Here is a 27,385-nt window from a genome sequence, read left to right as displayed (position 1 = left end):
CCCCGCTTTATTTTTGTTAGTTATTTTCTTAGTGGGAATGAGAAAAATAACTTTTTATTATTACTTTTCTTAAAACTCTACGCATATTCTTTATAGTCCGCTAAATTCGAGAATGCAGCGCTTCGTTTAATAACGCCTATATTTTTCTTCCTTTATTTTTTTTTGCCGGTGCTTGTTTAATGTTTTACTAGGTACCCGACCCAAAAAGAGGGGTGTTAAAAGTTTGACCTGTGTATCTGTGTACCTGTGTATCTGTGTATCTGTCTGTGGCATCGTAGCTCCAAGACTAATGAACCGATTTTAATTTAGTTTCTTTTGTTTGAAGGTGGCTTGATCGAGAGTGTTCTCAGCTATAATTCAAGAAAATCGGTTCAGCCGTTTGAAAGTTATCAGCTCTTTTCTAGTTACTGTAACCTTCACTTGCCGAGGGTGTTATAAATTTTTAATTTACACTTTTTAAATAGACTGTATTGGATTTATGTACGCCTACTTGGTGTTGTATTTTATCACTTGGCACAGTTTTTCCATAGTTTTCCATAGGATATGGAAGTTCCTATAGGAAACCTATGTCTAGCAGTTCAAGTCTAACTATGATGAATGAACAGTTAAACTCTAAGCATAGCTCTCTCCCCCGCCTTTCCATAAATTACATAATATTCCCTCAAAACACATAGTAATAATCACAAAACCCTTCCGCATAACAACATTGAGATCTCTGATTTATTTTAAGACTAGAAATTAGAATCGAATACAAATTCACAAGAGTAATGTAACAAGTTACTATTGTCTCACATGACAAAGGGGGAGATTTCGAAACTGTATTACACTCAAACACTCCCGCTTTTCTCGACACTCGCATTAACAGGGCTCTCTCCGTCACTCATTTCATACAATCGTAGTTCCAATTTCATTTGAATATTAAGCAACCAAAGTCCATGAAATTTTGCAGACATATTCTAGAAACTAACATCTGTGTCTGTGGTGTTTTAGATTTTTCTAAAAATATGTAGTTTTAAAATTACAGGGGCTCAAAGATTTGTATGAAAATTTTTAAGACCGCGTAACTTTGAAACCGAATATTTTAACAGAAATCTGGAAAACCACAGACACAGATATTAGTTTCTAGAATATGTCTGCAAAATTTCACGGACTTTGGTTGCTTAATATTCAAATGAAATTGGAACTACGATTGTATGAAAAGAGGGACGGAGAGAGCCCTCTTAAGTGACATCTTTGAAACTAATCCTACTCATCTATGAGCGAAGTATTCACATGATTTTCCAATGAAGATTAAATTGTAAACCTTCGCGCCGCCGGTACGCCAAGACGCCGACTGAGGTCTGATTTACGGGATAAGGTCTATATTTATTAGTCGTTTGAAATACATGGAAAGCCGTATTTTAGGACTAAGTATTTGTGTTGTTTTTTTACTGTGTTTCTGTGTTTTATTCTGTGTAAGTACCTACTGTGTTTGTGCAGTGGTCCCATATAAAAGAATAATTATTATTTATTTATATTAAAAACTATTTATTATAATAATTAATTATAATTATAGTAATTAAAATGAACTTTTTATTAATAAACTACAAATACAGTAACTTAAATGTTTCATTTTGTGATTTTCATGTTTTTAGTCTAAACTCCTCACGAAATAGAACACGGTTTCAACAAGTGTAAATTAAAAATTTATAACACCCCCGAAAGTGAAGGTTACAGTAACTAGAAAAGAGCTGATAACTTTCTAACGGCTGAACCGATTTTCTTGGATTATAAGTAGCTAAAAACACTCTCGATTAAGCCACCTTTCATACAAAAAAAAACTAAATTAAAATCGGTTCATTAGTTTAGGAGCTACGATGCCACAGACAAATACACAGATACACACGTCAAACTTATAACACCCCTCTTTTTGGGTCGGGGCTTAAAAACCAGCCCAAATGTCGGCAATTGAAGGCGAACGCAATTGTGAAGTCATCAAAGTTATGCTCCAAACCGGTGGTCTATTATCTATTTGTTGATATCTAGGTGTATTATATACTAAAAGCTTTCTGGACAGTGAAAAAATATCAAAACCAGTTCATCAGATAACTGCGAACATACATACCTACACTAGCCGATGCCCGTGACTTCGCCAGCGTGGTTTTCCGAAATCCCGTGGGAACTCTTTGATTTTCCGGGATAAAAAGTAGCTTTATGTGCTAATCCAGGATATTATCTATCTCCATTCCAAACAGCCAAATCCGTCTAGCAGATTTTGCGTGAATGAGTAACAAACATACACACAAACTTTCGCCTTTATAATATTAGTGTGATATGGATCGAATACGTGACCCCCTTTTTTGAAGTCGTTCAAAAATAGTTCAATAGAAAGAAAAAAGCAAGCACCAGACCTTGCACCGACACTAGCGCGCTCGTGACAACTTCATTAGAGCACCGTAAAAACAAAGGTATGTCAGAACTGGTAAACATACGGCGCGCTCTTTGTGCGCCAATCAAACTGCAAAGCCGTAAAAACTGAATTTCGCTCTACAACGCTTGTGGTCTGTTTTGTTTTGCTTAGGCTCAGACTACACGGAGTGAAGTTACGCCCGGTTTTCTATGTTTTTAACCCCCGACCCAAAAAGAGAGGTGTTATAAGTTTGACGTATTAATCTGTGTATCTGTGTGGCATCGTAGCTCCTAAACTAATGAACCGATTATGATGAAATAATTTAGTTTTTTTTGTTTGAAAGGTGGCTTGATCGAGAGTGTTCTTAGCTATAATTGAAGAAAATCGGTTCAGCCGTTTGAAAGTTATCAGCTCTTTTCTAGTTACTGTAACTTTCACTTGTCGGGGGTGTTATAAATTTTTAATTTACATTTGTAGGTTATCATCTTGCTGGCTAATCTTTATCTATTTTAAACAATGCGAAGGTTTTGACGGCATCCCTGGCGCAGTGGCAAGCGCTGTGGTCTTATTAGTTGGAGGTCCCGTGTTAGGAATTTTATAATTTCTAAATTTCTGGTCTGGTTTGGTGAAAGGCTTCGGCCGTGGCTAGTTACCACCCTACCGGCAAAGCCGTACCGCCAAGAGATTTACCGTTCCGCTAAGATGCCGTGTAGAAACCAAAGGAGTATGGGTTTCATGAAAACTGTCATACCCCTTTCCAGGTTAGCCCGCTTCCATCTTAGACTGTATCATCACTTACCACCAGGTGAGATTGCAGTCAAAGGCTAACTTGTATCTGAAAAAAAGTCACCGAGATGCTACCGGGGTATTCGTATGATGTATTCCAAGCTTTACACTTTTGCCGTGAGTGTAAATTTACTTTTTGTCATATTCTTTGTGTTGTTGTAAGCTGGAATTTGTGCTACGGCTTGCTAAACTCGTTTTGTACCTACATTGACAACAGCGGGTGCAGTGTTTGCGTTGCTTGCTAACTCGGCACAAGCAATAGAGGGGAAGAAAATATCATTTTAGAGCTTGTTCCTGTTTTTTCTTCCGACCGAATATTGAGACATGCTTAGCTACATATTTTTTTTCTCTCTCTATCTCTTCTATCTGTGATCAGTCCTTGGAAAACTATATTTTACTACTGTACTACTTTACTACATTATAATTATTCTCTTGAATATTAAAGATATATAATATATAAAGTAATTTAAAATTGTAGTCAGTATCACTTGGAATAATGTAATAATTCTAACGATACCCCATGCATCCAAATCGGTTCAGAAGGTTAGAAGGATCCTCGAACATTCAAACCGGTTTAGAAGGAGGTTAGAAGTTATGGTGGTAAGAAAAACTCACATACATAAACCCTGAACCTTCAAGATTTACAAAACCAAAATAATCGTGAATGTGATCGCAACTAACATAGCTCATAGAGTCATAAATGAAATAGACATGAAGTTCTAAAGACAATCAAAAAATAATTTCATACACATTGCCTGTTAAAATTCAGATCACTGCATAATTTTTTACGATAACGATCAAAACTTTACTCTGTATAATAGACAAAAAATTCCAAAAGTTGAAAAACAAAATTTTGCGAGGAACACTATAAATGAAATATCACGCGATTGAATGGAGAAGTTATGGAACTGATAAAAGATAGGGAGGCAAATATAAAAGTCCATAAGTGTGAGCGGGGTAGGAGAAACTTGCAAAACTCAGGAGGCAATGGCGGGCTCATTTGTTTGGATTTCTTTCATTTTTATGATAAGCTTGTGGAACGCGTGTGTTTGAGTGTTAAGTGCTGCCTTTATGGTATGATTTATTATTTTCTGACGGCAAAGATCAGATGAGATTCTGCGAATTTATATTTACATGTATACAAGATGATGGTAAATTTAGGTTTTTAAGAATCCCGTATGAACTTAGAATTTCCGGGATAAAAAATAACTTGTATCCATCTATGGGATGCAAGCTATCTCTGTATCAAATAGATGATGTCCACAACGATTTGTCTTCAATCGAATCAACTCCCTTTGGCGGTGTTCCCAGTAGATTACAACACGGGGTTATTCAAATAGCGGGCCAAGTTTCTGAAAGGCCGGCAACGCATTGGCGGTTCCTCTGGTGCTGCAAATGTTCATGGACGGCGGTAATCACTTAACATCACGTGTTCCGCCTGCTCGTTTGCTCATTATTTTTATTTTAAAAAATACACAAAATTATACAGTGCTTGTTTTCAGCAGGAACCCCGATTGGGTCTGCAGTTTTATAATATCTTTGATAGGTAGATAAAAAATTACAGCTGTAACCGAACGACGTTCGCGGGTAATTCTATTTATTACTCATTTTTTATCCCTTTGAAGGCCGAGCGGGCCTAAATTGGGGTAATTTTCCCGTCATGAAATTATTGGTTCCTGAATTTTGGGGGTCTTCTTATAATTATTTTGGAATTCATTCTTGGAAAATATTATTTACAGGCATATATCGTAAAATATTGGTCTTTGTAAGCACCATTATTTACTTTATACTTAACTAAGTAAATAAAAAATAGGTAAATTAAAAAAAAAGTTTATTTAGTCCACAGTACACACAAAGAAAAAATACAAAAGATGTAAAAACTACAATATAACAACTCAACTTAAAACTACGAGCTAGAAAATATAAAAAACACAAGTGTAAATTAAAAAATTTCAACACCCCCGACCAGTGAAGGGTACAGTAACTAGAAAAGAGCTGATAACTTTCAAATCTATGCTTTCAAACGGCTGATCCGATTTTCTTGGACTATTCCGCGCCTACGATCCAAAATATCTGAGTTTTCCAAAACATCATTTTCAAATAAATAATTATGTATATCTAGGCAACGTCCATCTTGACAGCTTGACACTTGAATATTATGAACCTAAGGGTTATCTAACCTTCTTTTCTACAAGAAAACTAGAAAAGAGCTGATAACTTTTAAACGGCTGAACCAATTTTTTTGGATTATAGCTAAGAACACTCTCGATCAAGCCACCTTTCAAACAAAAAAAAGTAAATTAAAATCGGTTCATTGGTTTAGGCGCTACGATGCCACAAACAGATACACAGATACACAGATACACAGACACACAGATACACAGATACACACGTCAAACTTACCTATAACACCTCTCTTTTTGGGTCGGGGGTTAAAAAGCGATTTCTTGTGCGAACTTAAGGGGCTACTGCCTAAATACTCGGAAGTAGTCAATAATCAGCTACTAATTTTAATGGACTGACAACATACGAGCAAGTCAAACTAATAAAGAGCTTTTAAAATGAATAAATTTTGAATTCCCTCCAAAGAAATTCCCTTCAAAGAGTTTCAAAGAAATTGAAATAAATTTTGAACTCCCTTGTTTCTAAGAAAAGAAGTCGACGCAGTAACAATATTATTATTTAACTAGCCGATGCCCGCGACTTCGCCCGCGTGGATTTAGGTTTTTTGAAATCCCGCGGGAACTCTTTGATTTTCCGGGATAAAAAGTAGCCTATGTGCTAATCCAGGATATTATCTATCTCCATTCTCAATTTCAGCCAAATCCGTCTAGTAGTTTTTGTGTGAAGGAGTAACAAACATACACACACATACACATACAAACTTTCGCCTTTATAATATGATAGTGTGATATATAAAATAGTAGCCATACTATTATATATTATTAAACACAAAGCGCCTGTTCGTTAACATTTTAAGGTTAAAGAATTTAATTTTCAGTTTCCTACGCTAGCGTGGGGTCCAATAAATGTTTTGTTATAAGTAACGTGAAAGAGTTTATTTATAACTCAGTCTTTTAAAAAAAACATAACAATGGAAAAGTACCTATTCGACGTTAGCACGTGAAGCTACTTTTGTTTTAATAAAAGCTCGAACAAAATCTTCACAACAGAGTATTGTCTTAATTTCAAGAAATAATACACGTGTTTTTAATTAATTGTTCCATATTAAGTACACTTGAGATGCTGAAATCACACACACGTGTAGATTCCTCTTACATTAAAACGTGTATCATAGGGTTGTCGATCGTCCCGTTATTTTACTGGGGCATATCATAGGGTTGCCATTCGTACTATAAAACTATAAAATATCCCGAGAAATATGTACTGATGTTATACAATTCGACTAACGCAACTGAAGAGTGCATATTATTTTCATTGATTTCCTCTCAACTCAGGGACGAACGGAATTGCTTAAAAGTCGATATAATGGAAGCTATAATTCTTCAAGTTAAAATTATTATTTTAACTCGTAGTGACGTGTGTTGTGAAGAATTTAATAAAAGACAGTCGGCAATAATTTAATTTATTGTTCCAAGTGAAATTATCTGAAAAATATTTTTTGAACACTTTTTAAATTACTTGTTATTCCTAGTATTTGTCTATTGTACGTATTCCACTTTGTAGTATTTAATTAGTAGAACTTAATAAAGCTATTACTTACGTGTTAAGCTCGAGATCAAGACGGAACTTGTGGTTGAAGGCTTTGATGAGCAGTGACGTGCGGTGAAAGTGTTTGCCGGTCTGAAACAAAGAAATAAATGTTAATTAAGGTCGCCCATGCGATGGACCGTCCAAATAAAGTCCCCTGTGGGTGGTTGCTTGCACGAGGTTACCACTAGGCAACAGTTCACGATTAGGGAACTTCTAACAAAACGGCGAGGCTTCGACGGCACTGGCAGGCGTTAACAACTCGTTCACACAGGCTGCGTAGGCGTTGCGTAAGCATAGACGTAGCGCGTACCATTGCGTTGTAATGTATGGAACTGTATGAGACGGTTCGCGTAATCGTAATGCGTGCAGTTGACTACGGATTCACGCGCGTCATTATGCACGTGTCACGTGTATGTGCTTGGTGTGAATCAGCCTTAAATGTTAGTTAGTATAGTACGCGACAGGTTGAAATGGCAATCGGGGAGGGAACGCCCCGCACAGCCCCCGCGATGCTGACGTGCGGGTGTATGGACCGTCCCCCCACCTCATTCCTCAATTGCCATCTCAACCTGTCACGGACACATTTGACACAGGTAGCCAGCCCTAAAGTAGTCCTATTTTAACCCCCGAGCCAAAAAGAGGAGTGTTATAAGTTTGTCGTGTGTATCTGCCTGTGGCATCGTAGCTCCTAAACTAATGAACCGATTTTAATTTAATTTTTTTTTGTTTGAAAGGTGGCTTGATCGAGAGTGTTCTTAGCTATAATCCGAGAAAATTCGGTTCAGCCGTTTGAAAGTTATCAACTCTTTTCTAGTTACTGTAACCTTAACTCCACGGGGGTGTTAAAAATTTGTAATTTACACTTGTTCTTTGATTTTACGTCACCCTAGCCTAATATTTGACATATGGTCGATTTAGGATCAAACGAGAGTTCTCTTACTCTATTCACTCTCTCTAGGTTATCGACCAGCAGGGAGAAGTGGCAAGTGCTCGTGAGGCGTACCTATAGCTTATGACCACCATTACTCTGCCGACAGTTGGTTAAACGAATGGGTTGTAAAAAGCTAACAGATAGACAGAAAGACAGACATACTTTCGCATTATAATACTGTGCATAGTATAGACTAGATTTTCATCATTGATAAAAGACGTATCTACGTATCTAATTTTAATCATTGTTATCGTAAAAGATGAGTTCATTTGAATGGTTTTTAATTTAAACACACGATTTATAATAATGATGGAACAATAATATAAATCACGAATCACACCTGACCACGAACCATTAAATATCTCGGCAATGAATATTTAGTTTAATTTAACGCAAATATACCAAATATGGACAGCAAATACAGATATGGATTTAACACGTAAACCACAGACAACAAAACCAAGTGTAGTTCAAATAAACTGTACTTAGCCGAGTTTTGACGACCTTCCTGGTTCAGTGGTGAGCGCTGTGGTCTTATTAGTGGAAGGTCTTAAGTTCGGTGCCAAGCAGGGGAAATTTTAACCGGTAAAGCCATGTCACCAAACGATTTAGCGTTCCGGTACGATGCCATGTAGATACCAAAAGCGTATGGGTCTAATAACAACTGCCATACCCCTTCCAGGTTATCCCGCTTTAATCTTGGACTTCATCAACACTTACCACCAGGTGAGATCGCAGTCAAAGGCTAACTTGTATCTGAATAAAAAAGGTTACTTGCGTGAACCGCAAAAAATGGATGCACTTTCGAAAAATCCATTCGACAAAAGCTTTGGAGAACCAACCGACTTTATTTGAATGTATGATTTCGTTTCAGTGAGAATTTCTTTGACGGAACTGTTCGTTGTGCCAGATTTTTTTTTTCCACACACATGCAAACTGTGGAACTCCCTTTGGCGGTGTTCCCACTAGATTTCAACATGGGGTTATTCAAGGGGCGCATCAGCAATTCCTGAAAAGCCGGCATTGGCGGTTCCTCTGGTGCTGCGATTGTTTATGGGCGTATAATCACTTAACATCAGATGACCCGCCTGCTCGTATGCTCGCTATTCTTATTTAAAAAAAAAACACAATTTGTAACTCAAGGAACAAATGCCAACATACGAAGACAAATGTCAAAGGTGTAACTTTGAATTCCGAACGGACGTAACGGACTGTGAAACAAAAAACAATAATAATTGCCTGTGTAAAAAAATAATATAAGTATCTAGATACTTTAGAATATTATAGAAAGCTTTTAGCTCTGGTTAAATAACGCGAATATGCTTTTCTATGAGAACGTGAACAAAAAAGCAGAATTTTTAAATGTAAATATAAGAAATTACATTTATGGCAGCTAGTTCTGTTGTTTTATTATTTTTTTTCAATAAAAAAATACCTTTACCCCGGCTCCGTATAACCCGTGGCTACATTTGTTTAACGGGAGACCGCAATAACATGCGATGCAATTGTGAAAAACGCCCGTCTTTCAAAACCCGTTCAAGCGTCGATTTCGTTTGAACCTATGCATGGTATTCTGCGCAAAGGTGGACTCAATTAGATCACACTATCACACTAATATTATAAAGGCGAAAATTTGTATGTGTGTGTGTGTGTGTGTGTGTGTGTGTGTGTGTGTGTGTGTGTGTGTGTGTGTGTGTGTGTGTGTGTGTGTATGTATGTTTGTTACTCCTTCACGCTAAAACTACTGGACGGATTTGGCTGAAATTCGGAATGGAGATATCCTGGATGATATCCTGGATGGATGATATCCTGGATTAGCACATAGGCTACTTTTTATCCCGGAAAACCAAAGAGTTCCCACGGGATTTCGAAAAACCTAAATCCACGCGGACGAAGTCGCGGGCGTCAGCTAGTTACGAAATAAAATTTCAATGCATGAGTATCAATCAGATTTTTTTATTACATGCGAATTAAATAAGTAAATATACAATTGCTCTGTATTAAAAATGTTTAGAATAATACAGAAAGCTCGGAGCTTTGGTTAAATAACGGGAATTTGATTTTCTACGAGAATGTGAACAAAAAATTGGGTTAGGTATAGGTAGATTGTTACGGTCGTGAGTATATCACGAAGGAACTCAGCTCGCTGCGTTGAGCGAGCGAGGTGAGTCTCTATAAAAAATGCCCCCGGATGGTTCGAAACTAAACGAGCTTACGCCGACTAAATACGTGAGCATAGCCGTAACAATCTATTCTTGTAAACTATATATTTTCAAAAATAGCTAAGTCTACAGTAATTACTTGTAAGAAACAATCAGCGAAATCTTAGGCTGTATATATAGAAAGTTCGCCGTCCTTGCCTCTTGGCCTGAAAAGCGAAAACAAGTCCGCTATATAGGTCAAGCGTGAGTGAGCGAGACGGATAAACACGTCATAACCGATTCTCTTTCACAGCAGAGTAATTATACAGTAGGTACCTACTCCATCCTACGCGATACTTGAGCCATGCGGATTTAATTTGGTCGGATTTTTGAGTACTAATGTAATAAAATGTTTTTCATTTACATATTACGAAATTAAAATAAAAGAAAAAATTATCCAGACATCCACTCTAGTATTTTTATCTCTTTGGCCTTACAAATAAGCTTTGCACGTGTAAATACAATTTTTGTGTGGATAATATAATATGTTTAACAGTAATTTACCTACATGTTCGCAAGAAAAGTCATGCTGTGTGGCCAGGAGCTACCTGTTTCATACATTCGTCTTCGGGTCTCCCTCGCAATCCTGCGGTAGCGATATTAAGTATGTAGGTATGTGCAAAATGTTGAATTGTCTTCGGCATGGCGAATATGTAAATGTAGGGTAATAAAAATTATCAGATGCCCACTAAACTAATTTTATTAACCCCCAACGCAAAAAGTGGGGTGTTATAAGTGTAAGGTTATTTTTAAAAATTGATTTGAGTTGTCAAAAATAATATAAAATTATTAATTTACCTAATGCAGGTAGTTTGATAAAATCGATATTTGGCTCATTCGATGTCATACAATCTGTTGCTAGGAGGCCAACAAGATTGAACTTGCATAAATACGGGTGTTTCGAAGGTTGTAGTTGTAGTTCAGTCTCCTTCTGAGATTCGGAGCGATATCGCATATTTTCGGTATTTGGATTGTGAACTGAATAATTAGATGTTGTGATAGCAATCACGCTCTAATTAATTTATTTATTTTGGCATTAGTTTGTTTAGATTAAAACTCTCGGATAACCTTACACATTAAACTTGTGTTTTTTTTGTGTTGGTTTTGGAGAGGACATTCCAATAATTCGATAAAAATATTTAAATAATACCTGCTTTTCTGAGTGACGCCAATAATTCAGAAGCGGGACGTGTCTCACGTTGTCTTAATTTCGCTTTGGTATCTTTTTGTAAACAACCCACATTTGATTAAAATTTTTATTGAGTTTAATTTGGTGATTAAAATTTTTAGTTTTTTTTTAATAATTTAGTCTTTTGTGAATTGGAAAGTAATTTGCAATGAGTGGTTCAGATTTTGTATACATCGAATGAGAAGTTAGTCGTTTGGATTTATTGTTGACTTGATATTAAAACTGAGAGTTCGGCAGTTCAAGGGTAGGTTTTAATGATTTGACGGAGGGCAGGATAGCCCATGATTTGGATTTGACTTAGGGCAAGGAAGCCCGCGACTGACATGACAAGATTGATTAGAAACACGAGGACGTGTTAAATTCAGGACGGCCGAACTGTAAGGTTATTTTTAAAAATTGATTTGAGTTGTCAAAAATAATATAAAATTATTAATTTACCTAATGCAGGTAGTTTGATAAAATCGATATTTGGCTCATTCGATGTCATACAATCTGTTGCTAGGAGGCCAACAAGATTGAACTTGCATAAATACGGGTGTTTCGAAGGTTGTAGTTGTAGTTCAGTCTCCTTCTGAGATTCGGAGCGATATCGCATATTTTCGGTATTTGGATTGTGAACTGAATAATTAGATGTTGTGATAGCAATCACGCTCTAATTAATTTATTTATTTTGGCATTAGTTTGTTTAGATTAAAACTCTCGGATAACCTTACACATTAAACTTGTGTTTTTTTTGTGTTGGTTTTGGAGAGGACATTCCAATAATTCGATAAAAATATTTAAATAATACCTGCTTTTCTGAGTGACGCCAATATAAGTTTACGGTATAATATGTGTATCTAACGTGTCGTAAGGAAAAATTCATAAGGCGAAAGGTAGATTGCTCCAACGAAACACGTGAAAATTCTGCCAAATTCTCGCAAAGTTTCTGCAGTAGCTCGTCGAAACGGAAAACAATAGAAAATGGTAATAAATGACAAGCAGAGGAAAAGCTGAGAGTCCGAAAAACAAATAAGATCCCAGTTGCCATAAAAAGGATGAATAACGTCCAAAATTGTGTTCCCAATTAAATTAGGGCCAATAAAACGTCAAAGGGACGAAGATGCGAAGAAAACAATGTTAGACGCGCAGTTTAATATTTCTAAAATGAGAAGTGCTCCTTGACTAGACAAGTATAAAGGCTCCTTTGCGCTATAAGACATTTCTTGAAACATTTATAGTAGGTATTTCTGTTCAGAGACGTAGAATGTTTTATTGAGAAGTTCTTTTGCAAGACGACTGCTGTTCTAAGATGACTAAAAAGTCAGACTTTTAAGTTGTCGTACAAGAGAAAAAAAAAACAGTTTATGTACCCAAATTCTACTAATAATCACACTTAATATTATAAAGGCGAAATATTGTACGTGTGTGTGTTGACTAGAGTGGTTTTGGAGTTTGTGTGGTGCTGCGTGGTAGTGGTGCGTACTGCTTGCTTGCTTTTTCTCCATCTCATAGAACGACGCCAATGGGTGAATCAGTGACATAATGGTAGGAGTTTCCTTGAAATAATAGTGCAGTTCGCTCTTAGATCTTTCGCGTTGGCTATTGTAGGGTTGAAATATCATTGTATTTTACACGTACTGTTAACTAAATAGGTCATCAGATTCAAAATTATTTCACACATTATATTATTCATGTCCCAATTTCCTTAGCACCTCAACATTGTAAATGGTTATAGGAATTCGTACTAGCTGAATTCACCTCTATGGCGAATAAATCACGATTCAAATTTGATTTGCTGTCAGAAATTCAATTCAGTGAAACGGCAGAATGCTCTTGGCTACATATCAAAATGTGGGGTACCTATCAGAGTTGTCATAAAATGACTTTCGTAACCCAGAGTGATTTAGTCATGGCACGGTCATGGCCTAGTTTTTTCTTTACTCAGTGACAAGTTAGCCCTTGACTATGATCTCACCTTGAGGTGAATGGCGATGCAGTCAGATGGAAGCTAGTTAACTTGGTAAGAGCATGACAGCTAAATTAAACCTACCTGTATAGAGAGAGAGCCAGTGCGTGCCAAACCTTCGTTATTTTATAAAAGCTGAAAGTTTCTTTGCGTATTGTCCCCAGCACAGGGAAGAACGATCAGCGACTATGAAGTTTGGATTATGGTGGCTTTGGGAGGTAACAGGCAATAAAGGTGTAAAAAAAATTAAGTCAGAGTCAAGGTACATAAACTTTTTCGACTAGAAGTCTGGTTTTGTCACTAGACGATAGTCTTAATTGCACATGAAAAAGTATTCGTGTGTAAAAACACTAAACTTCACACAAACAAAGTCACAGTTAATAGCTAGTAGTTAGTTCAATATCTATAGAAACCTCTACTGGGAGACAAAGATTATTAGATTTGCTTAGCGGCTGCGGTACCCCACTGGCCTATATTTGCTATCGCCAGCCTGGCATTTGATACTGTCTCTGAGATTCAAATTAAATCCAATGGTAATTTTAAATTAATAAAGATCTAGAGCTCTAAGTTAGAGCTTTCTCTATAGTGCGGACTTTTTTAGAGTTCCGTACTTCAAAAGGAAAAAGGAACCCTTATAAGACCTCTATATTGTCTGTCTGTCTGTCTGCCGTGTCTGTCAAGAACTCTATAGGGTATTTCCCGTTGACCTAGAATCATGAAATTTGACAGATAGGTTGGTTTTATATAATAGCACAAGTAAAGGAAAATATCTTAAAACCCGAAATTTGACAAAATAAAACATTTTGTTATTTAAACCAAGACTATTCTACCTATATAAATAAGTTAATTGGCATTTTAGGACCTATACCCCCAAATAAGCTGTCGTTTCAAAACGCAAGCCTTTTCGGGTGATACGTAAGCTCGGTGTTTATAAAGTAGGTTAGCTGATTAGAAAAGTTCCCAAAACGATCCAGAGAGACCCAATATGGAACTTCCTACAGACCTTACGTTGTAGGAAAATAAGCAAAGCACTGAAGTCGTCTATTCTATATCAATTCTTGTTTGGCAAACAAAACTTTGGACCAAGACAAATACTGCAATACTCTAGCATCGATTCCTCAGACATTCAATCTTTCTAAGCAATCGTAACATTGTAAATGGGTACAAAGACCTTCAAGGAAAATTGTACCCTAAGATGAATTGATCAAGATTCAAAGTTGATTAAAGCTCGGAATTCGATTCCGTGAAACGGGTATCAAGTGCTCTTGGCTATAGAGGAAAGGTGGGATACCGCAGCCTCACAGAAATTTAATAACTTTAGCCTCCCGGCGGCGGTTATTACGTTAACAGGTCAAATCACAGCTATGACCTTGTTATAACCATCTTACATTGCGTTACTTACGTAACTGTATGCCTGATTCTAGTGAAACAAGTGTAAATTAAAAATTTATAACACCCCCGACAAGTGAAGGTTACAGTAACCAGAAAAGTGCTGATAACTTTCAAACGGCTGAACCGATTTTCTTGGATTATAGCTAAAAATACTATCGATCAAGCCACCTTTCAAACAAAAAAAAAAAACTAAATTAAAATTGGTTCATTAGTTTAGGAGCTACGATGTCACAGACAGATACACAGATACACACGTCAAACTTATAACACCCCTCTTATTGGGTCGGGGGTTAAAAATGTAAGCTTTGAATAAAACTCATCCTTAAGAGGGCTCTCTCCGTCACTCGTTTCATACAATCGTAGTTCCAATTTCATTTGAATATTAAGCAACCAAAGTCCATGAAATTTTGCAGACATATTCTAGAAACTAATATCTATGTCTGTGGTTTTCCAGATTTCTGTTAAAATATTCGGTTTCAAAGTTACGCGGTCTTAAAAATTTTCATACAAATCTTTGAGCCCCTGTAATTTTAAAACTACATATTTTTAGAAATATCTAAAACACCACAGACACAGAACTGGTATTAGTGTCTAGAATATGTCTGCAAAATTTCATGGACTTTGGTTGCTTAATATTCAAATGAAATTGGAACTATGATTGTATGAAACGAGTGACGGAGAGAGCCCTGTTAAAGTTAGAGATTTTTAATGTCATCTGAATGTTATTAATGAAATCGCAGTAAGAGCTAACTTAGTATTAAAAAAAAAGTTAAATCTGAATGAGAAATCATTGCATTCGTCAGTCCGTTCCGTAACGCACATAATGTTAGTTTATTTCAAAAGTTACACAATTTTCCGTATTTTTAACACCAAGACCAGTGTAACGAACCCACCTAATCGGATAACGTCACGTCTAATACGGTTAAAAGTTACATCGTAAAGTGTGTGAGCAAATTTTATTACGTCAGAGTGGAGACGTCGATTCGTATCTTGTGGGCCAGTGTAACGAGGGTCCATAATTTAATAAGCAGCACCCGAATTAGTGTTCTGTCTCCAATAGTGTGAGTAACAAATTCCATTAACATCATTATGAGACGTTGACACTTTCTCGGTCTGTAAACATTGATTCTGTACATGATTCTTGAGGAAAATGTCTTTATGGGCCGAGGATTTTTTACACGACTGTCAGACGGTAAAGCGCAAGTTGGACTCGCACAGCAATGGTTCCGTATCATTGTAGGTACATGAAATAACTCTTTTTGAAGTATTTAGGTAGTATTTATTGTTAGCGACAATAGCCCTACATATTCTTTGAAAATTTCAGGTATCTACCTATTATGGTTCACGAGCCCGCTGACAGACAGATGGACGGAGAGCAGAGTCTTAGTATAGGCCCCATAATTTAATAAGCAGCATCTGAATTAGTGTTCTGTCTCCAATAGTGTGAGTAACAAATTCCATTAACATCATTATGAGACGTTGACACTTTCTCGGTCTGTAAACATTGATTCTGTATATGATTCTTGAGGAAAATGTCTTTATGGGCCGAGAGTTCGTAGGAATTTTACGCGACTGAGAGAAAAAAAGAGAAGAAAGGAGAAAAAAGGAGTGTAATGTTTTCAGAGTGTTTATTCCATTATACATACAGACATGGATGTGCGTCATGTGTGGCTATAACTTTTTCAAAAAAATAAATAATCAATATGGTGACTGTAAAGTGCCATTTTCGAAAATGACTTTTTTACTTTTTTTTGTTAATTTTTTGACAGGGCAAGTTTTTTTAATTTTTAGGGGTCCACACCTTACATGATAAAAAGGAAGCGAAAGATATGAGCACAGCCGTGCGAGACCTATAGTGACATTGTCTACTTCTTAATCCGGAAAATCAAAGAGTACGTACCCACAGGTTTTTTTAAACCTATATTCAAGCGGACGAAGTCGCGGACATCAGCTAGCTTATAATATTATGGGCAGTGATATTTACTGTACTGTATGTAGCTATAAGGTAAGTACCAACCTAAGCATGAGGCAGATTCATCATAATATAAGGGTCCTGTTTACTGAAGCGATCTTGAGCGGAGTGATATAGTGGGTGTGCTCAATCTTTGCCATTATTTACGTATGCCCACTTTAAATGCCCCTTTAACGGCGTCCTACACAAACTGGTAGGCTTTAAGCATGTGTAAATACACTGACAATACATATCGTATCGTTACTTACGAAGGCCTTACAATAATTTAGTACAAGTGTAAATTAAATTATAACACCCCCGGCAAGTGAAGGTTACAGTAACTAGAAAAGAGCTGATAACTTTCAAACGACTGAACTGATTTTCTTGGATTATAGCTAAGAACACTCTCGATCAAGCCCCCTTTCAAACAAAAAGAACTAAATAAAATCGGTTCATTAGTTTAGGAGCTACGATCCCACAGACAGATACACGGATACACAGATACACACGTCAAACTTATAATACCCCTCTTTTTGGGTCGGGGGTTAAAAATAAGATGTTTCCCAGTTCACAGATAATTTGTGAATTAATATATTCTAATTCTATATTTTCAAGCGATGTAAACGTCTTTCGTATTGTCTTAAGCGATTGTTTACCAAAACTTTTGTCTTCATTTACCCTTTCAAAATTAATTACATTGAAGCTCCAACTTTCGGAAATCAAAGACAACATCCAACTTATTAGGACCTCTTGTCCGAGACATGGGGCTTTTATTATTAATACGGGTGAATTTCCACGGGGTACTGTACGACCTGACGAAATGCGGTAAAAACTCCCGAGTGCCACATTTTTCTGTCAACCGTTTAGTCACAAAATGGATAGGAGCCGGATAGTAAGCTCAATTGTTTTTAAACTCCGATACAACTTAACCCTTGAATGCAATCTCATCTGGTGGTGAGTGATGAAGCGGGCTAACCTGGAAGGGGTATGGCAGTTTTTATGAAACCCATACTTACCCCTTTGGTTTCGGTATCGTATCGGAAGGCTAAATCGCTTGGCGGCACGGCTTTGCCGGTAGGGTGGTAACTAGCCACGGCCGAAGCCTCGCATCAGACCAGACCAGACCAGAGATATAGATTCTATATAAAATTCCTAATCCCTACCGGGAATCGAACCCGGGACCTCCCTCTAATAAGCCCATAGCGCTTATCACTGCGCCAGGAATGTCGTCAATGCCTATTATGGGACTTGAGGCGAAACACGATACTTTCGCTAGCTAGTGAGGAGTTAGATATCTTGCAGATTCCTCAAGTTATGGTTACCATATTCTTGTAATATTGAAGTAACAGGATACCAATTTCGAATCGTAGACCTGTGGAAGTCGCTCGCATCCCTTCATCTACTAGAAAAGAAGTGATGATCTTCAAATGGCTGAATAGTTTTTCTTGGATCGTAGCTAAGAGCACTCAAACTAAATCAAAATTGGTTCATCCGTTCGGGAGCTACGATGCCACAGACAGATAGGCATACAAACCCACAAATCCACACGTTACACTTAACACTCAAGTCTACAGCACGAAGTTTTCTCGGCATAAAATAGACTACCGAATGTTTCAATTTGTAGAATGCCACGTTATCGCATGTTGTTGATCCGGCGTAGAACAGCCTTAAATCGTGTGTAGAGGTATTCCGTCGGAAATTACCCTTAGGGTTACTTTTACAAAAAACTGATCATGTGTGAGTCAGCCTCGCACACGAAGGGCTCTGTAAGATCGAAATTGTAATGTAACCATCGATTCACGGTTTTTGGATTTTTCCTTTGTTAGATTACCTTGACAGGTCTTGCTCTTGACAACCACGACAGACAGACAGATAGAAAGACAAACAGACAACGAAATGATCCCACAAGGGTTCCTTTTTATCTGGACATACGAAACCCTAAAAACGGTCGAGAACAGAATAATATAGAGGGTGCGCTGAATCTTTCCCATTATTTACGTATTCCCACTTTAAATGCCCCTTTAACGGCGTCCTACGCAAACTGGTTGCCCCTAGCTTCATACAAATAGACCCAAAGCGGTTCAAACGGTGTCGTTTCAAGGCAAAATACACACAAAGCGGGAAAAATCTGTGCATTTAGGGCATAACAAAGGTCGATCTTTTTACATTGGGAATTTATCGCCGGTGTTGATTCCGAAATCCTCGGGACAAGTTGATACGGATTTCCAACAAAATATCTGCCTTGGATATTTTTTTTAAAAGAATATTAGCCATGTTTACATGATTAATATTCCCCTTTCCCTCCAGCTAAGCGTAGCTTGTGCTAGGAGTAGAGCAATGGGTGGCGTTTAAACAGCGCCGTAAGTAAATGTACAGGTTTTTTTCTTGATAAATGAAACTAGTGTTTTACAAGTACAAAATGTGATTTAAAAATTATAGGTTTAAACCCCCTACTTCTAATTCTAACACAAGCTATACTTAGCTAGAGAGAAGAAGGAAACTTTTTACCACAAACTTATACCACAAATTAATAATAATTAATTTAGATGTATTCAGCATTATTTGCATAAATAAGTTTAAGTTTACATTAGTTTACATTGAGAAAAATAAACTAGATTAGTAAAGTTCAAAATAGAAATTAAAAAAAAAATATATACTTATTCATTATTAATTTTTGTTTTTATTCTGATATCAGTTTATTTTATAAACAAGATAGAGATGAAGAGCTACGATGCCACAGACAGATACATAGATACACACGTCAAACTTATAACACCCCTCTTTTTGGGTCGGGGGTTAAAAAAACTCTTATGTTAATGTACAAAAAAATATATCTAATATTCAAGTATGTTACCTACTATTCATTTTGAAATGCTATTTGGTAAGTCAAAATTATCTACAATGAAATCTTGCATCATCAAAAGCAAATAAAGTAAGACAATGAAATTAAACCTTCAACATTAGAAGTGAGAGAAGCCAAAAATAATTTAGCAAGTAGCCATTTAAAGAACCTGAAGAGATTAAAGGGTCTTCTTCAACTTAATCTTCCCGATTACCCGTGGCATCTTTATTACTTGTAATAAGACATTAAAATAGACCCACGTTGAAAATGATGGATTCCGCACCGTTCTTTTCGCCGCGATGTTTTCCCCTTTCGTCTTCGCCTTTTTGTCTAGCGAGATTACGTCTTTGTTATACTAGACGAACAATGGCAACGGTTTTCATAGAACCTTTTTTGTAGTTTGAAGTTGCAAACTAAACTTGTAATATTATCTAGGTCATTCCGTTGAGGAGATGGACACAAAAGATCGGGTTATTTAAGGGATATTGTCTGATGGATGCAGTGAAACCTCGTTTAAGCTGTCGTGAGTGATCATCATCATTATCATTATCAACCAATAGACGTCCACAACTGGACAGTGGACATAGATCTCTTGAAGGGATTGCCACACACCACGGTTTTGCACCGCCTGAATCCAACGGCTTCCTGCAACTCGTTTGATTTTCATGGATGGTTTTCATAGATTTTTTTTGTAGTTTTTAAGTAAGCAACGACTTGGATATAAAAAAAACTTCATTTTTTAAATCCCGATCGAATCTCCGAAGTTGAAAAACTTGGAAATGTTTAACGAACGTCAAAACAACCTTTTATGCCCTCAAACTTTCTGATATCGAAGTCAAAATTACCGAAGCAATTTGTTATACTTAGTACAGTCACTGAATATCGGCATCTCGTTAGTTCCCCTTGTGCTTCGATGAGTTCCCTAACAGTCCTCTCTATAGTTTCATTTTGTTTACACTCTTTGAATGTACTGCTTGTATCTAACCTTATGGGTTCCGTACGTCCACATGAATAAAACAGAATCACTCGTGTGTTTATCTGTCTCTATCACAGCCAGTTTGCTACGAATCTATTAAACTGATTAGGTTATGAATTCCTATGACCCAAACACGATATATTATCACCTATTATACATTTTGGATATGTAAACTGTACCTACCGTGTGAAGATATATTTGTGTGTTTTGTGAAAATTTCAACTCTCTATCTATTACGGTTCATGAGACACAGTCCGCTGACAGATAGACAGATAGTCGGACAGATGGACGGAGGGACAGACAGTGGAGGCTTAGTAGCGTCCCGTTTACACGATTCGAGTTCGGCGGAACCTAAAAAAATAAGAAAATAGCAGACATAAAGCAACTATCTAGTAGTATAATCGCCGCAGGTGTATAAAATCTGGATGTACATTTGCGCTCCATGTTACTTCAAGACATGAAACCTAAATCCCCTCAGACGCGGAAACCCAAGCCCCTTTTATTTACACTTCCACTTTTAGCAGCCACTTGATAAATTATTTCGAAAATGGTCAAGAGAACCACAGACTTAGAATGTCTAGATGCCGCATTTTCATAAATTAGTATGAAAACCAACCATCCTATAAAATATTATAGGATGGTTGGTTAATACAATATTTTCGTTTTTTTTTCGTTCTCCAACTTTATTGGGGATATTGCCTAACGGTCAGCGGACTTAAAACCTTCTCCCCTCCTTCGCTATCTTTCGGTAACATCTGTGCATTTTATCTGAAAAATGGCTTTCCCTAGCCGCTACCTTGTTTCTGCCTATCAAATTCGTCCTTAATAATTTGTTTATTAGAGCATACAGCATTTCAGCGCATGCATTCCACTTTATAATAAGATTTATAGGGGCTATTGGATTACCTTCTTCCTGGGATTTTTATATATTTTCTTACCTACGATGACGTAGCGCGAGTTATTTCATGAAGATCCATAATCACAAGATTCAATCGCCATGCGCCAGTAAGCTTTGAAACAGACTTTGACAGTAGAGAGCATCGATTTTTCATATTTGGAAAGAGGAATGACAGTTTTGACAGAGAAATGTAAATAACAAGTGTAAATTAAAAATTTATTACACCCCCGACCAGTGAAGGTTACAGTAACTAGAAAAGAGCTGCTAACTTTCGAACCGATTTTATTGGATTATAGCTACTGATAGACACTCTCGATCAAGCCACCTTTCAAACAAAAAAAACTAAATTAAAATCGGTTCATTAGTTTAGGAGCTACGATGCCACAGACAGATACACAGATACTCAGATACACACGTTAAACTTATAACATCCCTCTTTTTGGGTCGGGGGTTAAAAAAGGCGCTTGGCTCAAATTTCGAGCACGCCTGGATGGACGGCTTGCGGAATTTAGCTACTCTATGGCCAACCATTATTTCAGTAGGGCTTGATAAAATTTCCGGGACAGGGAAAACATTACCGGGAAGGGTACAAGGTAATGAATCAATTCATGAGTGCTGTGATTTAGGCGCAAGGTCGCAGGGAGGTCGGTTTTTAATTAGGCAAAGAGGGTTAGGTTATGCGTCGACACATACCGTCTTTCCATTGTTTTTCGGGCTACCCGCAAAAATAGCTCGGCGATTTACGATGCCGTTTTTCGGTCATTCATTTGTAGTCGGGGCTTTGAAAGATAGTGCTATTTCTAGCTTGGCGTAGGTGGGTAATTATGGAGTGGTAAGAAAATATAAAGGATATTCTTATTTAAAGGTTCTTACTGTAGATACGAGTAGAGCGGTGAATAGAAAATGTTTTGTGCTCTTTGAAAGTAAAATAAAAGTAGCATAAGGAGAAAACTTTATGCTTGCAAGAAATTATAGTTTCTTTTTCTTACAAGCGATACCTTAACGGTTAAGGAGCGGACTAAAATCCAGAAGGTCAGCGGTTCAAACCCTACCCGTTACGCTATCTAATTGTTGTACCTACTCCTAGCACTTAAACTTTACGGTTAGATGGAGCGGAAAGGGAAATATTAGTCACGGTTAACATGGCTTATATTCTTATACTAGATGATGTCCGCGACTTTGTCCGCGTGGGTTTGGGTATTTAAAAATCCCGTGGGAACTCTTTGATTTTCCCGGATAAAAAGTTGCCTATGTAAATTTCCGGGATGCAAGCTACCTCTGTATCAAATTTCATATTAATCGGTTAAACGGATGGGCATTTAAGCATCCCGTGGGAACTCTTTGATTTTCCGAGATAAAAAGTAGCCTATGTCCTTCCCCGAGATGTAAGCTAACTCTGTACCAAATTTCATCAAAATCGGTTCAACTGGGTGTTCTGTGAAAAGCTAGCAGACAGACAGACAGACAAATAGACAGACAGAGACACTTTCGCATTTATAATATTAATATGAATGAAAAAAACTTTAGTGAACAGACTAATAGATTGGTAAACAGAAGTAAAGAGTAGTAGATATTGACAAAACGTATACAGGGTGGAATTTTGTAATGCCACCTGAAGGGAAAGTACTAAGTAGAAAATTTCACTCAAAGAAAACATTCCTTTATTTTTGAATAGAAAGAAAACTGCATAAAAGTACAGGTTGTAATTTTTACAGATTTTAGTCGGTTCGATTCCCAGGCGTGGCAAGTGAATTTTCGAAAATCTTTGAATGCAGTTTTCTTTCTATTCAAAAATAAAGGAATGTTTTCTTTGAGTGAAATTTTCTATCTACAGTATTAAGAGTACTTTCCCTTCAGGTGGCATTACAAAATTCCACCCTGTATAATGTAGGTATATTCATATTTTCCCTTATGTTATATTACCGTAATTTCATTGTTTCTTTTTCAATTACATTAAAAGAAATCCTCAAAGGAACCTCAAAGACAAACCGAATAAAGAGAACGGTACAAGTACAAACGAAGAAAGAGATTTTTATTTTGTCTCAGTGTATGAAAACAACACTTTGTTTCGAGGTAAGTGCTTAGGCCATAATACTTGAGCATTCTAGAAACACAGGGATACACCGTTGGCCAAATTGAGTAGGCCATTATTTTTCGCAATTTCTTTTATTTTTATTTTTAAGGAATTGACGATTTAAAAAGTCTAAAATATCAATTTTTTTGAATAAATTGATTGCTCGATTGATCTGATTAATTGATACAGTATTTTATATAGTTCGCAAAAACAGACCATGCTTCGGCTCCTGATTAGGTTAATTTAGACTGAGGCTACACGATGCGTCTCCGGTGCGTTGCAAGAATTTTTATTAAAAGAAATTACTCTTCTTTTATTTTTATTATTTTTAGAGTTATGTACCTCAAAATGAAAAACGGGATTTCTACTATAACTTATTCTAATAACGGTAAACTCTCCGTATTTTGTGTATGTCAAGAAAACCTATAGGGTACTCGCCGTTGACCTAGAATTATGAAATTTGGTAGGTAAGTAGGTCTTATAGAACAAGTAAAGGAATAAATACGAAAACAGTGAATTGGTGGTTACAACACACACAAAAAAAATTAAAATGCGTTCACAAAAAAAAATATTTACTAAATCACATGGTGCCGTTGTGTTAACTTGCAGTGTTGCATATAAAATGGTACGGAACCTTTTATATGCGAGTCCAACTCGCACTTATCCGGTTTTTTTATTATTCAGATACAAGGTAGCCTCTGACTGCAATCTCACCTGGTGGTAAATGATGATGCAGACTAAGATGGAAGCGGGCTAACCTGCAAGGGGTATGGTAGTATTCATTATCACCCAAATAATCATAATTCTCACCTACTACATTAAACTAGCGAAACATATAACTACTCGTAAAAAGTGGCCACTTTTCTCGGCCACAAGTGTACGTGAACGTTTACGCATTTTAGCTAAAACGTTTCCTACGCCTGTCTTGAGATTTGCGTGTTCCACGTAATGCATCGCGTGGGCCCTTAACAGCTTTTGTTTTTATTTTATTCTAGCTATTTGTAGCTGGAACTTTATCTCAGACTTTTTATATTATCTCAAAGAGCGCCGGTCTTAAGTATCAGGTAAGTACCAAAGCCATAGAAATAGAAAAGATTTTTATATAAACAAGAGTAAATTATTATTTATAACACCCCCGACAAGTGAAGGTTACAGCAACTAGAAAAGAGCTGATAACTTTCAAGCGGCTGAATCGTTTTTTTTAGATTATAGCTATGAACACTCGATCAAGCCACCTTTCAAACAAAGAAAACTGAATTAAAATCGGTTCATTAGTTTAGGAGCTACGATGCTACAGACAGATACATAGATACACACGACAAACTTATAACACCCCTCTTTTTGGGTCGAGGGTTAATAAATACAAGTGTCTCGTCCCGGCTTCGCACGGATATAATATCTTTCCGAGTTCTCAGTCGACTTGATTTCTTCCGACATCTTGAACAAATATCGTCGAATTTCAACAAATTAACTAAAATTAAATCAAACCATACATCTAAAACCTTCCTCTTGAATCACTCTATCTATACTAATATTATAAAGAGGAAACCTTTGTATTTTTGTATGTTTGTATTGAATAGGCTCAAAAACTACTGGACCGATTTCAAAATTTCTTTTACCATTACTTAGAGGGATTCTTCCGAATCCGTATAGGCTATATTTTATCCCGGAAAATAGAAAAAATAAATGTCCACCCGTGCGAAGCCGGGGCGGGTCGCTAGTCTATTGATAAAAGCACATTAAAATCCGTTGCGTAGTTTAAAAGATACCTACCTACCTACAGAGCAACTTCATTTTATGTACTAAGTACTTATAAGCGGTAATAGCTTAGTGGTTAAGACGCCGCCGACCGTCCACCTAGTTGGGGCTCCGCCCCGCACATTACTTTATCATCATCATGATCAACCCATCGCCGGCTCACTACTGAGAAAGGATCTCCTCTCGAACTGAGAAGGGTTTCGGTCATAGTCTACCACGCTGGCCCAGTGTGGAGTGGCACACTTCACACACCTTTGAAAACATTAAGACGACTCTATTTTTACTCACGCCTCTACAAAAGCTCTTTACTGTGTGGGCGGAAAATGAGCAAATAAATATTATTACTTTCATTAACTCCCCTATCTTTCAATGGCCTCTAATGATGGAATGTGTACCTCCCACCTAATTACTAGAGATGGATCATTTCACGAGTAGCTTGTGAAAAATCACGAGAAAAGCGTTTTCATAATAATGTTGCACTTGTACTTGCGGAGTCTGTCAAAAATCACACAGAAAAAATTACAAAAAGTTAAAAAATTATGACATTAATTTTAATCTTGCTTTATTTTATTTCGTCATAAATTCGAGCTAAGACTTTAAAGTGGGCGCGAGCAAAAACACTCGCGAAAGAGTTAAGAGTGTGAGCTTAAAAGAGAAAACATCTTAATTACCTAGTGCAGCAAAGTATTAATAAGTGCGATTGGGAGATCACTTTCCTAAAAAAATCACCTGTAAAATATCAGCGCTATTGGATTTGATCTTGGTTTCTAATTAAATTAATATAGCAATCGATTACATTAGTGCGAAAGCTTGGTGCGAAAGTTGAAAAAATCACTCCTAGGGAAAACTCACTAGTGAAAAAATAGTAATTTTACCAAATGAGAATCATTTAAAAGTAGCAATATAACACCCATCTCTGGTAATTACGGCATTCTTGATTGGAGGTCCCATAATTAGATCTTGATCGTACGCCGTAACGTAATCAATTTTGGGCTAACAAACTTTACACGGACCATCGCCTGTACCTTCGATATAAGACATTTTCGCACATCACCCACAACATTTTCTATGCGTGTCAAAGGTCCTTATTTCGTACACGTAAGGTTAAAGATTGCGTAACGGGGTGTAATGGTAATTTTGTCGGCCAAATAGAGCGTTATTCCACTATCAGCGAGAACATTCGATTTCTTGCCTTTGATAAGATCCGTTGGGGTTGCGTAGCGATTTTTCTTCATACATACACTATTTATATATATATTAGATATAATATGGCGTAGAATACTCGCGTCATATTATATGCTCTTGCCTATTAAAAATAACTCTTTTTACACGACTGTCCAAAAAAAGGAGTGTAATGTTTCAGTTTCAGTAAAGGATGCAAACTTTAAATATTATAGAAGTTTCTAGCGGGAGGCTTCGGCCGTGGCTAGTTACCACCCTACCGGCGAAGCTGTGCCGCCAAGTAATTTAGCGTTCCGGTACGATGCCGTGTAGAAACCAAAGGGTTCAATAAAAACTGCCATACCCCTTTCAGGTTAGCCTGCTCTCCTCTTAGACTGCATCATCACTTACCACCAGGTAAGAATGCAGTCAACAAAGAGTCAAAGTCTAACTTGTATCTGAATAAAAAAAAGAAATCTTAATTGAACATTAGAGAAGTACCTATAGCACATTCACTTTGAAAGCACTTGTAAAAGTTTATTCGAATAAAAATCTTAAATCTTTCTATTTCTTATTTTATATCTGTAACTCCCAGAAATGGGTTCTACGAGTCACACAGTACCTACCTACTATAGGTAACAGTAACAAATACTTTTCCGTACTAAAAATCTTAAGTTTTTGGCAGAGCATTAATTCTATCCAAAGACAAACAGTTGCATGTTTAAAGTAAACACCTTTACAAATGGCCCTATCAAAATCAAATTGACCATAGTGAAGGGGAGCGAGTCACACATTCCAAGAGGATCCTGAACAAACATTGGTCGTACCTATACCTACTCACTATTTGATCCCGGTAGGCTTTAGTATTGAAAATAACATGTTCCGCATTTACTGACATTCCGGAGCTTTTAAAATATTATTTTGGTAATAGGTGGATTTGACCTGCAGCTCGCTCCAGCAATGCGCGGGAACTCGATCGCTTTTATACATGGCATAATATTGTATATCAAATCTTTGAAAAGAGCAACCGCCGAGTTTCTTGCTGCTTCTTCTCGGTAGGAAAGGCATTCCAAACCAGTGGCAGATGCTTTTGACGATTCAAAAGAACTTGTAAAAGTCTAATTGAATAAAAACATTATATTTTGAATTTGAATTACATTAGGTACATGAATTTT

At 36.9% G+C, this 27,385-nt stretch overlaps 1 protein-coding gene across 15 annotated transcripts in view; it reads right to left on the bottom strand.

The window, feature by feature from the left end:
* The window catches only part of LOC123881043 (disintegrin and metalloproteinase domain-containing protein 22), a 407,047-nt gene that overhangs the window by 167,871 nt on the left and 211,791 nt on the right, over positions 1–27,385 (bottom strand). For all 15 annotated transcript variants that reach the window (XM_045929573.1, XM_045929577.1, XM_045929582.1 and 12 more), the window contains one exon: positions 6,900–6,979. In XM_045929573.1, the coding sequence (XP_045785529.1) occupies positions 6,900–6,979 (80 nt within the window). The remainder of the gene's footprint in view (positions 1–6,899; positions 6,980–27,385) is intronic.

Source organism: Maniola jurtina, chromosome 3 (assembly GCF_905333055.1).
Source record: "Maniola jurtina chromosome 3, ilManJurt1.1, whole genome shotgun sequence".
NCBI classification, from domain to species: domain Eukaryota; kingdom Metazoa; phylum Arthropoda; class Insecta; order Lepidoptera; family Nymphalidae; genus Maniola; species Maniola jurtina.
The sequence above is the reverse complement of the archived record's forward strand: the minus strand, read 5'-3'. Positions and strand labels throughout refer to the sequence as shown.